The sequence below is a fragment of the Lygodium microphyllum genome, chromosome 24, assembly GCF_053477565.2.
Source record: "Lygodium microphyllum isolate KBCC chromosome 24, Lygodium_microphyllum_v1.1.10, whole genome shotgun sequence".
Lineage (NCBI taxonomy): Eukaryota > Viridiplantae > Streptophyta > Polypodiopsida > Schizaeales > Lygodiaceae > Lygodium > Lygodium microphyllum.
Window position 1 is genome coordinate 58,794,522 of NC_141158.1, and position 15,687 is coordinate 58,810,208.

General features: G+C 40.7%; 1 protein-coding gene across 2 annotated transcripts; it reads left to right on the plus strand.

The window, feature by feature from the left end:
• The first annotated feature begins 12,874 nt into the window (after nucleotides 1-12,874).
• On the plus strand, nucleotides 12,875-15,260 carry LOC148015136 (uncharacterized). 2 transcript variants are annotated; one of them, XM_087665808.1, is made up of 3 exons: nucleotides 12,875-13,568; nucleotides 13,656-13,709; nucleotides 13,828-15,260. In XM_087665808.1, the coding sequence occupies exons 1-3, from the start codon at nucleotides 12,983-12,985 to the stop codon at nucleotides 14,778-14,780; spliced, it is 1,593 nt and encodes a 530-aa protein (XP_087521934.1). In that variant the 5' UTR covers nucleotides 12,875-12,982; the 3' UTR covers nucleotides 14,781-15,260. The 2 variants fall into 2 exon arrangements, with proteins under 2 accessions (XP_087521934.1, XP_087521935.1); XM_087665809.1 differs by having other exon boundaries at nucleotides 12,877-13,568; nucleotides 13,831-15,260.
• Nucleotides 15,261-15,687: the final 427 nt, after the last annotated feature.

Below are 15,687 nucleotides of genomic sequence, written 5' to 3' on the forward strand. Positions count from 1 at the left end.
AATGCCAATATGACACATGACTTTCCTGAACTCAGAGTTGGAGCTTGTTGGGGCAAATCACCTATAGTGCTTGCACTAGAGAGGCTTGAAGGCACTACACAAGAAGTCTGCATGGCCTCTACAGTCACCATGCCACTTTGAGCACATTGAGAAACTTGCTGCCATGCTTGAGGTTGAGCAAGGCCTGCATTTATAGGCTATCCTTGAGTTCATGGAGGTTGCTGCAAGGGCTATTGTTGCTACTGTTGAAGTTTATGTGACTAAAATTGTGTATGCAGTTATTGTTGAAGTTGTCACACATGTGGTTATTGTTGTGGTTGTGGCCACTCTACTAATGTATTCAAGGTATTGCTAGGGTGTATATCTTTGAAGACACAGATATTTTAGTATATGCCTGTCAGGGGTTGGAAGAAGGTTCAATGTGGAATTACTGAATTTGAAGTGATCAAATCTTGTCAGGGGTTAGAAGAAGGTTCGATGTGGAATTATTGAATTTGCATTGCACTTGCGGGAAACCATACTTTGCTCAAAAGCTCTTTCATGTTAGAAGACATGTTCTGACAACACCTTGCTATGAATTCAACTTTCCCTTGTGCTGCTACTTAGCAGCCATATGGCATGCCACTTCCCAATGCCAATATGGCAGATGATTGTCTTGAACTTAGAGTTGGAGCTTGCTAGGGCAAACCACCTACAGTGCTTGCACTAGAGAGGCTTGAAGGCACTACACGAGAAGTCTGCATGGCCTTTATAGTCAACATGCCACTTTGAGCAGATTGAGAAACTTGTTGCCATGCTTGAGGTTGAGCAAGGCCTGCATTTATAGGCTGTCCTTGAGTTTAAGGAGGTTGCTACACTAAAAGGCTTGATAATAGCAAATTAGGCCTTTCCACCTACACTGTAGATGCTATAGAAGTTTACTCACTGTTGTCTTCGTCATCCATCTCCTCCATAGAGTCAGAATCACCAAAGACTGTTCTCACATTTGCGTTCTCCCTCTCTCAAAACATGGCTCGAACAATGTTGTCTCTTCGAGATGCCCCCCCAACATGGCTTGCCTCTTGTGTTGGCTCTGCTGCTTGAGCTCTTTGTATTGCTTGCATGGTACCTGTGTTAGTTAGCATAGCAACCTCTGCTAATCCATTCCTCAAACTATTTTGCCGGTCCATGTCTTGATGAGATGCATTACTTTCTCTCTCAAGTTCTGGCGTCGCTTCATGTATCCATGCATCATCAAAACTATCTCCATGCACAATGCATATATTATGTAGAACAAGGCATGATGCCACCATCTTTGGGACATTTTGTAAAAGCATGTCACATCTCTTCAACAATATATGAAATCACACTTTAAGGATGCCAAATTCTCTTTCAACTGGAATAAGAGTACTTGATTATATGTAATTCCAATAATAACGTTCTAGAGATAGCCCATCCTTACTACCCTTGAGAGGAGGAAGCATCCAAAAGCATGCAGGATAAGAACAATTGCCTAGTAGGTAGTATTGTCCTAGAGATTTGTTTGTGCATCGTTTTCCAAGGTCTGAACATTGAAAAACATTCCAATTGTGCATAGAACTTGCCCAGCCAACGTCATAGTCCTAAACAACACAATTGGCTGCCATGCTTATATATAGAATAATAGAGTGGAAGCCCTTCCTATTAAAATAATATTCCTAGTTCTCTCTTGACGCAATGATGGGTATATGACTACCATCTACTACACCAACAACATAAGGATGCCTCAAAGGGCCTGAAATGCATCAGCATATTTTTGCATTTGTTGTGGTGTTGGCCACTTTATGTACATACCATGCAATCCAGATGCAGCTAGTGCATCGCAAAAGTTTAGAACAGTTAACTGTGTAAACGAAGTTGAGACTCTGTACAAATCAGCTATTAGTCCCAAATTTGAGCCGCTCGCTGGGCAATGCAGAGCCACACATACCCGCTTCTCCACAGGTATTGCTGGTGCCAGATCAGTCGCAGATAGCTCACGTGGTGAATCCCGGAAGGTCCCCAAGAACAAAGTACTCTACTTTTTAGCACAAAAACCCATGTAAAAACAAGCACGACAAGAGGCAAGAGACAAATTGGGTTCAATCTCCCCCATGCCTTGTGTGAGCGCTTCACAAAGCATGTATTTTAATGTATATTTCCAATCTTCATGCTCAATAATAGCCCAATTACAAAAATATGACAAGCTTTTAGCTTTTGAGTTTGCTTTCTACCAAAAATAGGAAAATAAAGCTAATGGACGGTGCCCATAGTGTCTGGCACGCCCAATCTCAATGTCCAAATAGAAATAACATATCCAGGCGCATAAGCGCATACAAAATAATAATAAATAATCGATGTCTCAATAGACATAACAAAATATAGGCGTGGCGCCTATCAAAATATAGTCCAAGAGTCGAAAACCCGCTAGACTCCAATGCTTTCCTCCTCCACTGCTGTTATCTCTACACATCAACTGAAGCATTCACAATCGTTAGTAAAATAACACAATTAAACCGACAAAAGTGAATACCTAGCAGTCTTCAGCTACATAAATAAATCAACTGGTTAGAAATAAATCCTAACCTTAATTTATTACGAGTGCGCACTCTAAACTCATAAACGTTTATTAATTTAATATGCATTTTGCGGAATCACCCACTATGGAATCACCCATGTACACACTAAATTAATGAAACGCCCGAAAAGGACAGGCGTCCCCATCAACTTCTCGCACAAAGAATCCTCTTTGTGTATGAGCCCCGGTCATCTAAGTTTACGGAATCCACCGTGGAATATGCCTCCTGGCATCATACCCCCGGGGTGGGATAGCAATTGACCTCAATTGCTATTAGCTCAATGTGGAGCTAACAGAGTGGGGAAAGCATTTAGGTCTCTAGCGTGCATCCATTGTGCTTCCTCTACAGGATGGTTCTTAAATTTGACTAGATATCTAGAATACCTTCGGCCAGTTCTAGTGGTCATGTAGTCAGTGTCCATAATGGCTTCTGGTTCAAGTATTTCAGTCTCTTCTTCTAGTAAAGGTGGGTTTTCATAGACTAGGTGGATAGGTAATTGGCCTCTAAATGGTCTTAATAAACTAATATGAAATGTATTATGAATTTTCCAATGAGATGGCAGTTCTAACTTGAATGCATTGTCATTAATCTTATGAATGATTCTAAATGGTCCGTAGAATCTAGGAGCTAATTTGACAACTGGATGTCTATCTACACTTTGCAGTCTATGCTTTTCTATTCTAAGCCAAACATAATCATCAACTTTGAAATTCATGGCTTGTCTTTTAATGTTGGCTTGTTTGGTATATGATTGTTGGGCTTTAGCAATCATATCCTTGACCTCATCAAAAATAGTGTTATGCATAACAGCAATATCATCAGCACTCTGTATTCTATTAGACAAAGATGCAACAGGTGTAGATAATCTATATCCATAAATAACTTTAAAAGGTGCTTTCTTTGTAGATGTGTGCGGTGTATTGTTATATGCAAACTGTAATAAATGTAAATGAGTATCCCATGTCTGAGGTTTAGAGATAGTGTATGCACGTAAAAGATCTAGAATGGTGCTATTTGTGGCTTCTGTTTGTCCATTTGTTTCTGGATGAAATGCAGATGAGAAATCAATCTTTGTGCCTAGATTTGCAAACAGTGTAATCCAAAAATTATTACAAAATCTAGAATCTCTATCTGAAATAATCACTTTCGGCAATCCATGGTTAGTAAAAACAGTTTTCAAAAATAACTGTGCTGCTTGTGATGCTGTTAAAGTTTTCTTACATGCAATGAAATATGCTTGCTTACTAAACCTATCTACAATTGTCCAAATCATGTCATGGTTAGATTTAGTATTTAGTAAACCAGTAATGAAATCCATAGACATATGTTCCCAAGGTTTAGATGGAATAGATAAAGGCATTAATAATCCATACTGTTTACCATGATGTCTCTTTATTCTTTGACAAATCAAACATTCAGAAACAAAATTAGATACATCTGCATCCATATGCGGCCAATAAAAATCTTCAGTTAACATGCGTAATGTAGAAATGATACCTCCATGACCTTGATATGGGGGACAATGAATTTCATTCAAAACAAAAGATCGGAATGGAATAGTAACACACAGTCTCTTTTCAAAGAATATGAATCCATCATTATATGACAATGAATCAACAGGAATGAAATTATTTTGAACTAATTTTTGCCAATCAGAATGAAAAGTAATATCCTGGTGATATGTGTCTTTCATGGCAATCAAAGAATCAAAAGATATGATAGAAATATTATGAATTGCAGGTCTTCTACTCAATGCATCGGCAACTACATTTTCTTTTCCAGGTTGGTATTGAATGATAGGATGGAAACTTTGAATGAATGAAGCCCATTTGATATGACGGTCAGAAATTTGGGGTTGGCTAAGTAGATGTCTAATGCTTTGCTGATCAGTCTTTATCATGAATTCTGAACCCATTAAATAATGCTTCCATTGTTTTAATGCTTGGACAACTGCTAAGAGTTCCTTGTCATAAGTGGAATATTTAAGCTCAGAGGGTTTCAGCTTAGAACTAGAATATGCTATTGGATGGTTGTCTTGCATTAATACGGCTCCTATTCCTGATCCGCTAGCATCAGTCACAACTAAAAAGAATGGTCTGTTAAAGTCAGGCAATTGTAGAACAGGAGCATTGGTTAATGCACGTTTGAGTAAGTCAAAGGATTTCTGCTGGTTTTCAGTCCATTGATAAACAATGCCTTTCTTAAGAAGTTTGGTCAATGGTAAAGCAAGTAATGAAAAATTACGTACAAACTTCCTATAGAAACTAGCAAGACCAAGGAATGAGCGTAATTCATGTACATTTTTAGGAACAGGCCAATGCAATATTGCGTCAATTTTCTTAGGATCAACTTTAATTCCTTCTTTTGATACAATATGACCTAGATATTCTATTTCTGTCTTAAAGAATTCACTCTTGTCAGGATTTGCAAACAATTGATTTTCTTTCAGTAATTGAAAAACTAATGATAAATGTTCATAATGCTCTTTTTCACTTTGACTGAACACTAAAATATCATCAAAGAAAACAATCACACAATATTGATATTTTAGAAAAATACGGTTCATCATTCTACTGAAAGTGGCAGGTGCATTAGTTAATCCAAATGGCATGACTAAGAATTCGTAATGGCCAAACTGTGTCCTGAATGCAGTCTTAAATATATCGGATCTATCTAGCCTCACCTGATGATATCCAGACTTAAGGTCAATTTTACTAAATATAGAAGATCCTTGCAGTTTGTCCATAAGGTCATCAACTCTAGGTATAGGATACCTATTCTTTACAGTGATCTTGTTTAATGCTCGGTAGTCAATACACATCCGATAAGTATTATTCTTTTTCTTGACTAAGAGCACAGGTGCACCGAATGGAGAACTACTAGGTCGAATTAAGCCTCTATTTAGTAATCCTTCAACTTGACTCTGGATTTCTTTTTGCTCTATTTGATTGTGCCTATATGGGGCTTTGCAAGGTGGTTGTGTGCCAGGTATTAGATCAATCTTATGGTCTTCTGGACGTGATGGTGGTAAACCTGGTGGTAGATCTTCTGCAAAACAGTCCTTAAAATATGCGAGAAATTCCTTATGCCTAGGGTGCATATGAGTTTCTTTTGCATGCAATTCATTCACCCAAATGAGATATGATTTAGTATTCTTGCGTAGTGCACGTTTTGCTTGAGTATGCGAAAGCAGTGGAAAAATATGAGATGCATGCATACCAAATAATGTAATAGATTTTCCTTGAAAATTTATATTCATTGTGTGTGTGGAATAATCTATATTAGGATTATGTTGGTGTCTCCATGGCATTCCTAGAATAATGTCGCTAGACTGTAATGGGACAACTAAGAAATTTCTTCTTTCAATATATGGACCAATTTGAATTTCTAAATCTTGAACTTCTTGTGTGCCATTGTACCTAGTGCCTAAAAATGCAGCTTTTATGCGATAATGCGTAGGTACAGTATGCAATTTCAATTCCTTTACCAATTTTGCTGAAATAAAGTCATGGGTACTACCGTCATCATGCAATATAGTTCTTTCTTTTCCATGCACCATACATTTCATAGTCAACAATGAATGTGAAGTAGGCATACCTGGTAGAGTGTCGGAAGTAGTAATAGGATCATCCTCATCTTCAGTGAAATCCGGCATATCCTCATGCTCGTCTTCATCCATAGCTCCAAGGTAGTTGATATGTGCTGATGGCTTCTTTGAATGACAATTTGCTGCGAGATGCCCTGGCTGGTGACACTTGTAGCATACGATGGACTTGGCTTTGGTCACATTATTTGCAATGGCTGGGAGTCTGGGTATATTTGGATTTGCTTGTGGAATAGGCTTAGGATTTGAATTGACAGTGGATGGTAATGCAGGTGGTTTAGGCCAATTCTTGCGGAAAGATGGTGATGAGAAACGACCTGGATTAAACCTTCTGAAATTGGAATTGAATTGTTTAGATCCATAATTACCGTTTGCTTGGAATGGCTGTGGTCGTCGATCTCTTCCGCGTAACTTATCTTCAGTGTCGTGGGCTAAGGAGATGGCGTCTTCAAGGGTAGCAGGCTTGAACATGTTCACTTCAGCGTAGTAATGTCCAAGAAGTCCAGACATATACTTCCGCTTATGTGTCGTCTCTGGTACGTCTTCAAGCATGCATAGCTGTAGAAGTGCATTCCAAAAACGCTCTGTATACTGTGGAATAGGCTCACGATCGCGCTGTTGGAGTAAATCCCATTGCTTGATAGCCTTCTCATGAAATTGCAGTGGTAGGAAATTTTGCATGAACTTCTTCTTGAAATCTTCCCATGTAGCAGGACATTCTATACTCTTGCGGACTACAGTCCATCAAAGTGATGCTCTGTCTATCAGATGATTAGTAACACACTTGATTTTATCTTTTTCGGGATAAGTTTCCTCATGGAAATAGTCATCAAACTGGCTAATGAATGATAAAACAGTCTTTCCTTCTCTTATGCCATTGAAAGTGCGAAACTTGAAACTTCGTTTACTTATCTTGGATTCCTTGTGAATGGTTTGTGCTTCAAGAGTGGCGTCGATGGTACGGCGAATCAAATCTTCAGCTTGCGGTTCTTCTTTATCAGTGGACGCTCCTTGTAGCTTTGTCAATTGCGCTTGCAAGGCTTGCCTAGCTCTTCGCTCTTCTTCCAATTGCAGCATGATAAGATCCAGCTTTTGCTCCATGGTAGGCTCGGGTAGATCGTCTTCAGTCATAGGATCATCCATATGTGGGGTAGTCATCCTGTAAAACTCAACAAACCTTTCTCACTCAAAATCAGTTAGCGGGATGAGCGTAGCTCAAATTTGGGGTTACAAGGCTATGTATTTTTGGGTATTTTCTTCTTCAATTTTCAAAAATTCTGCAATATTTCTGTCTCTGTTTGCTGACAGTACTTCAACAAACTTGTAGATAGGTAGAACAGCTTGCTGCGAACAACTTTCCAGTTCAGAGTTTTTGCATACGAACAAGTCTTCTATGAGTTTTAAGCACTAGTCAGTCCTGATTTAGTCTGACTTGCAGAGTTGCAGACTTAACAGACTTGCAGAGTTGTTGACTTGCTGGACTTAGGCCGACTTGCAGAACTTGATTACTGTCGACTTGCGGAACTTGACTTCAGGAGTGCGAGACCCGGAGTTACTGAACTTGTTTGCCCAGTGTGACTTGCAGAAGATTGTGTGACTTAGCTTAATGAATTAAGCTTAAGCTTAATAAGCTTAGTAGCTTAGGCTTATTAGGGAGGGAGAGTCGACTGAAAAAGGCGCAATTCGTGGAGGACGTGGGTAGACGTTTGCTGACGTCGCGAAATTTGCGGGCATCCTCAGATATCTCGTTGTGAATTTTTGTGGGACTTCTTCAATTCCTAAGTCTTTAAGCTTAAAGACTAAGCTTTTTGGAAGAAAAAGATATGAGCTTCTTACTGTATATCCACGACTTCATGAAGGAGATGGATGCGTGGTCCTCCGCCTGCAGAGCTTGGTCCTTCGCAATCTGACAGTGGAAACAGGGGTTCTTGATCGCCAGAAGTCTGTCTGTATGGACGGTTCGCGATGAGATTGACTGTAGAGCCCGTTTGTTCCTGGAGCTCCGCCTTTGCCCGAGATTGGTAGCGATTGGAAGCTCTTGATCTCTGCTCCGCTCTGATACCACTAGTGTGCAGATCGGTCGCAGATAGCTCACGCAGTGAATCCCGGAAGGTCCCCAAGAACAAAGTACTCTACTTTTTAGCACAAAAACCCATGTAAAAACAAGCACGACAAGAGGCAAGAGACAAATTGGGTTCAATCTCCCCCATGCCTTGTGTGAGCGCTTCACAAAGCATGTATTTTAATTTATATTTCCAATCTTCATGCTCAATAATAGCCCAATTACAAAAATATGACAAGCTTTTAGCTTTTGAGTTTGCTTTCTACCAAAAATAGGAAAATAAAGCTAATGGACGGTGCCCATAGTGTCTGGCACGCCCAATCTCAATGTGAAAATAGAAATAACATATCCAGGCGCATAAGCGCATACAAAATAATAATAAATAATCGATGTCTCAATAGACATAACAAAATATAGGCGTGGCGCCTATCAAAATATAGTCCAAGAGTCGAAAACCCGCTAGACTCCAATGCTTTCCTCCGCCACTGCTGTTATCTCTACACATCAACTGAAGCATTCACAATCGTTAGTAAAATAACACAATTAAACCGACAAAAGTGAATATCTAGCAGTAATTTAATATGCATTTTGCGGAATCACCCGCTATGGAATCACCCATGTACACACTAAATTAATGAAACGCCCGAAAAGGACAGGCGTCCCCATCAACTTCTCGCACAAAGAATCCTCTTTGTGTATGAGCCCCAGTCATCTAAGTTTACGGAATCCACCGTAAAACCTCACGGAATCCACGGTGGAATATGCCTCCTGGCATCAATTGCCCTTCTATAGTTCGTGTTCTTTGTGTCACATTTGTGGTGCTAACTTCGTGACAAGATATTCAAATGTACTCTTGCTAACCTGTAACCTACTTTTAAACATTCAGTTTGAATAACTCCCCAAAAGCCCCTACTCCATAAAAGTTTGTGGTCTTGGATAGGCCCAGCACAACAACCGTTGATCGTGCCTTCACTGACCTATCCTAGCTCGATGTGCAACGTAACCTCGAGCCGTTCACTCCATCAAAGTATGCAATTGCATACTGTTATCGTCCCCGTCATCCAAATCACTTAACAATAGCTGAAACATTGCCATGATAGCAACTACAACATCGATGACACACATTATCAAAAGACTTTCGTCGTCCATTCACCTGTCAAAAGATTTGATGAAACTTTATGAGACAATTGAAGAGAGACGTATAGGTAGAATTAAAAGTATTAAAAAAAAAAGTTTCAAAGACTTTTGATCACATCTAATAGACCAAATACTGAGGAGGCAAGTGTATCCATGATAATGAGCTTGCGCTCTTCAAATGCTTTTTTTCCTCTAGGTCTGATTTTTGGTTGGCTAACATTGATCAGGCGGTACTAGCCATGTCACTGAGAGACTCCTCTATCTTTCTACCCTTCTTATTGCGTGCTTCTTGGTGGGTATGGTCACCTGGATCATTGGAGACTGATGTAGTGTTGCCTTCTGATGAAGACAACCCACCAATAGACGAGGCATGTGCATCGCTAACAACATTGGCACGATTCCACATATATTTATCCACAAGATCATACCATTGACAAATGATCCTGCGATCATTGCCTGATATGGCATTGTGGGCCTTATCCTTTCTATATGACTCATAAACGTGTCCCCAACGTTTTTTGCATACTTCACCATCTTTGTTGAACTCTTGAAATAGCGATGCTAGCTCAGTGGCTACCTTGGACCGTATATCCACTCCTTGCTTTGGTGGCTTTGAGAACTCCACACTCATGGATCCTTGGATGTGAATGAGTTATACTGTCCATGCATCCTTTCACTGTGCAAATGGTTTTTTTTGTGGCTATTGAATGATCTTATGTCTCAAGTTTGTCATCTTGATTCTTTCCTTTCTGCACCCTCTTTGGTTTAGGAGGTTTAAGAGTATTAGCCTCCAATGATGTTCACCATGGACGCTGCTTGTTGGCATTCTCGGAAGATGGCACCATTGGTTCTTGAGTTTGAACTAAGTCAACCTCTTCACATGTGTCCTGGATTGCATCACAAGAACTTATTGCTTGTGATTCTTGTTATGGCAGTGCCGAGGGGCCATGTTGAGGACTATGTGCAATTGGACGAAGAATTACATTATTGTGTATTGTTGTGGGTCTCTCTATACCTAATTATCTTGGTCATTGGAATGATACGAATTGAGGAGGACGAGGATGGATCAAAGGAGGGCGGTTTGGAAACACATTTACAGGGATATTTCCAATGATACTATGGCTTGAAACACCCACACTTTGGCTTGAAAAGTACATGAAGTCATTATTGCATATTGCATCTTGGCTCATTTGAGACACAAATTGATGAAACTCCTCCATGGGAGTGCTCTCTTGAGAATCCATTGAGCTCCACTTTACCTATGAAAATTGATCCATCATTTACAATACGTGAAAGGACAAATAGGTTTATTGTTCTTTACATAATTGATAAATTATTATTATTTACGTAACAATAATTATGATAGCTCAAACATACAAGTCCCTACAAATAGGCACCACAATCGATACTATTTTCAGCATATGCCTGCCATGATTTATAGCAACCTTTGATGCCACATTCGCATTGGTATTACGCTAATCAAGAGAGCTCCAACATGCTAAAATTTGAAGCCATGCACAAACCATCAGTGAATGTCATGATGAGAAATTTTGCCTACAAATAGGCAGCGCTATGGACAAAGGACACTTCCATTTTATGTACAATGGATAGTTTCAAACAATGGACAATGGATAGTTTCAAAAAGATAGGCAGCACTATGGTGGACAGATTTTTCCAACAGTCTCAACATAACAAAATCAATATTATGTGAAATATTGTTCTCAATCAACATAGTGTACACAAATGTAGTAATATAGAAACATGTACGCATACTTCAAGTGTGCATAACGAAATCAATATTATGTGAAATTTTGTTCTCAATCAACATAGTATACACAAATGTGTATAGATACTTTGAGACTACTTAACAAAACATGTATTATGTGAAATTTTGTTCTCAATCAACCCAAGGTTGGCATAGACTAAAAAAATATGCAAATGAAGAAACTAAGTATGTACAAACTCAAAGTTTGCTTCATCATTCTTTACAAAAGCCATGATGTATAGATCTTGTTTGGTTTGCAAAAACCATTATGCTTGGTCTCCAAATGACAACTATATTTGCAAATATAATACATTTTTTAGATTAAAAGATAGCACACATGCACACAAATGAAACATGTGTACACACAACATTCAAAACGTATAGTACACTACAACATAAGATAAAAACATAGCTAATCTAATCACGTTCAACATATTGTGATCTAAGCATCCTTCAACAAACCAATTATTCAATTTGCAAATGCACGCATGTATGCATGCTTACAAACCAAACATGTATGCACACAACTTTCAACTTCTTCATAAACACAATGCAGACATTCAACATGCTGTTGCAAGAAAAGCAGCCCCCTCCCGTGCGGATACACTTGAAGCGGATGAAGAATCTGCTTTCACCTTTGGTTATGTCCCATCAACAATACACCCATGGCTATCAAAGATAGCTTGCAAAGTGTGCAGACAAAAGACATGCATGATGACGATTTTAGCCACCTAAAGCAAGATACAACCTTGCTTGTTGCCTCTAATGTACTTACCAATTATGATAATCTTTACAGAAAGCAGCCTCAAACCCTCCAAAATCAAGGCAAGTTGCATTACCTATGGGTTCCAACATAATTAAGCCAATTAAGCCCTTTGGTTTCTCCCTAAGGACCTCATCCATTTCAATCACTTGCTCATCCTTCTTTATCACATTTCCTCCCCTCTAGTGGTTCGGGACATTTCTGTCCTAGGTGTGGGCAATTTTAATTCCAAAGCTCACCACAGAAAGAGCCTCTATCAATAGAATGAACGGAGCAATTTTTAAAAACAATAGTGCATTTCTGTTGTGTATCTTCTCTTATTCTATTTCCTACACGAGAGAGAGAGAGAGAGAGAGAGAGAGAGAGAGAGAGAGAGAGAGAGAGAGAGTATACATGTGATAAGACCACATGTGAAGCCTGCGAATCACTTGTGATAAGACCACCGTTGAAGCATGTGAATCACCTGTGAAGCCTGCGAATCACATGCAACCAAGTGGCCATGCATTAACATACAACTGGTTTTTGGAGGAGAGAGAGACATGGATGGAAGCATAATCATCAAAGATGGCTCCCCACCTTCAAGCTATGTATAGATTCATGTGAAGAGAGGGATGAATCCAAACGAACATAGAGAGACAAACACACAGACATGGCGACCCTTGGCACGACGTTTATACTTGTGGAGAATCTGTTTCTTCACAATGGCTTCCTAGTAACGGGCAACAGAGGGATGCTTGATGAGGATGAAACCTGGCAACATGCAAAGAGGGATGCCTAGAGCCCACTTGCTCTGCTTGCGGACGAAACCAGATGGGGAAGCTCCCCCGCCTACCGAATGCCGAAAGAAGGCGGGGGGAAGCATTGAAGACCCCCTTTCGATGGAGATGTCGGGCGCCCCAGTGAGTAACAGATTTCGGGACTTCCTATTGGCCGGTGGACGTACACTTGGGCGGCCGCGTGTTGGTGTGTAACCAGCCTTAACTCTCTTTCCAACTGCGACGCTTGAACATACTTCGGAGCAGAAGACAATGAAGAAAGAAGATACGCAAGAAGGGAGATAATCGAGACACAGAAGATGGCTCCAAGAAGAAAGGCAGCAGCTATGGCGGAGGGGCATGATGATCGCCTACAAGAAGAAGAGGAATCCATCGGGAGACTCATCTCTGCTTCCCTTCTGCCGATCGAGCTGCAACTCAGAGTGATTGCAAGCCTGCCATCGGCCCTGCTCTTCGAATGCCGCGTCCTGTCCAGAGCCGTGCACGCCCTCGCCCTGCGCGTGCTCAGCCGCCGGCCCTTTCTCGTCCTCCAGGTCTCCCCCGCACGCTGCCGCCTCCTCCCCCTCGACACCCCCTTCACCCCTCTTCCCTGCACCTTCTCCATCGCCAAGACCTCCTTCCAGATTGTCCGCGCCTCCTCCAACCTCCTCTGCCTTCAGAGACGATATCCTTCCATGCTCGACATCTCTGTCTGCAACATCTTACGCAAGTTCAAGGCCGTCCTGCCCCCCATTGTCCACCCTGACCTTGCGCCGCGGCTCCTCAGAAGAGTGTTCTTGGAAGATAGGAATGTGGACTCCTTGGACATCATTGCCTTCCGTGCAGGGATGCATTCACAGGGTGCTCAAACCCTTGGAAATTTTTCCTGCAATGGACCCTATGCAGGTGACATGGTTCTTCATCTTTGTTCACAATGTCGATTACCTTCGCAATTATGCAGGTGATGCGGTCATGAGAATGTTAATGATGCAGGTGATCTGTCCACGGAGAAAAAAGCCGTAATGGCAGGTGATGACAATCTTGAGGGTAAGCCTCCATATGTCATGGCTTCTTTCCGGTAATGATGGGGAAAACCAACTTGGAAACCCTCTAGATTTTCAAGTTGAAGGTTACTGCACTTTATAATTCTGTGAACATTGTGCAGCAGGTGACATGTTCTGCATCGTTGTTGGCAACGGAGAGTATATGCGCATGTTTGAACCCCACAGAAATCAATGGAGTGATCCCATCTATTTCAGCCCCGAGCTCAAGGAACGAAACAGGCCACCCTGCTGTCATATAAACCCAGATGGAACCCTTGTGCTCTTCTCCTCACGAACCACTGCCGTTTTTGTCCCTCAAGATGTTGCATTTAACTTCCTTGCCGTGGATTGGCCTCGTTGTGACTTTGAGGTTGGAGATCACCCTGCCAATGTATTTTTAGATAAGTCCAACTCCATTCTTCATGTTCATCTGCTGGAACCTTACAGCATCCAGGAAAGTGAAACCAGTCAATATGTCAAGCATAAAATGGCTGCTCCTGTAAAGAAGTCTTGCCTAGTTCCCCCACAGTGTGGTTGCGGTACACGTTACAGAAGGATCATTCATACATCTTGTCATGGATATCAGAACATGGTCTTTGCTGTTGTGCTTGATGAGGACAGACTACATCACCGGTTGAGATACAGCAGACTGGAGAGGGAAGGTCAGTTTAGGATAAATGAAATGGCCACCATCAAGATAGATGACCTGATGATGATGGGCAAAAACCAGACGCATGCTGCACAGGTAACTGGCTCCTTCAGGACAGGCAGCTCAGCCATGGAGGAACAGAGGATCAGTATGCCACTGCCTCCAAAAGGTCAGCCACCTCCTATGTGCATGTCACGAGACAGCAAGGCAGCACTGCACCATCTGGATCAATGTCCTTCAGGCTCGCACTTCACAATAAACACGTTGACAATTCACATTGGACGTATAGATAACACACATGCAGACATTAGAAAGTGGAACATGGATGTCACCACAGTGGATGCAAGTGATTTGCTTCCACAATCAGACATGTCAGGTAATAAGTTTAATGTCAGCTTCTTCTTTTTGGGAGGCTTACATAAATAATGCAGCTGAGAGGCCTGTTGCACAGGGCTCAGTCTGACAGCTCAGTGTAATCTTGAAAACTCAGCATGTGAAGTTATAACTACATGAAAAATGTAAAAGGTAGAGGAAGATGGCTTTGTTTGAACAGGTGAATCTGTGCAGCTATAGCATCACAAGTGAAGTTTACACTGACATGCAAGCCCTTCTGATATTTCTATACACCCTATAGTTACTAGAACAGCATCATAAACAGCAGTTTTTGAGCAACCAGAGGTCCCCTATTGGGGGGTGTTCAGTTGAAAATTCCAATTCTGCTCACATGGCATGATTTCCGCCTCTAGAATGTGTATTTTTGCAAGGAAAAATGCATATAGAAACTCGTAATGTATCAATACTTTCCATGATGTTTTTACTTTGTTCTCTGGTTTGTCAGGTTCGCTGTGCCGAGCATTTCCAAGTCAATGTATAGTCAAGAGAGTCTACTAATGATTAAGGATTGTTCATTGTGTAGCATGGTTTCAATATTACTAGGGTCTTCAATGTTTTGTAATGTAGGAAAATTTAACCCCATGAGCCTTTGTAACAACCTTTCAAAACCTCTACCATTTAGATTTCTATGGTTTAGCATAAAGGGGCACAAGGTACTAATGTAATAATGTTTTGCTCATTTTGCTAAAATAGAACTTGATCTATCATCAGTTTGGGGTGTGTACCAAGAATCCTTTTCTTGTACCTTATTTGTTTGTAGCAATGGTTACCTTGTGTCATATCTATGGAATGGCCATGGTTGTGCATTTCTTTGTTGTTGCTTTATTTCTTAAAGAGTAGATTAGTGTACTTCTTGGTTAGAGTAGGACTCTTTACATTGGTATTAGACCTTTGATTAGATCCAACTAAGTAGTACTTTTCAAGATTAGATATAATGGGA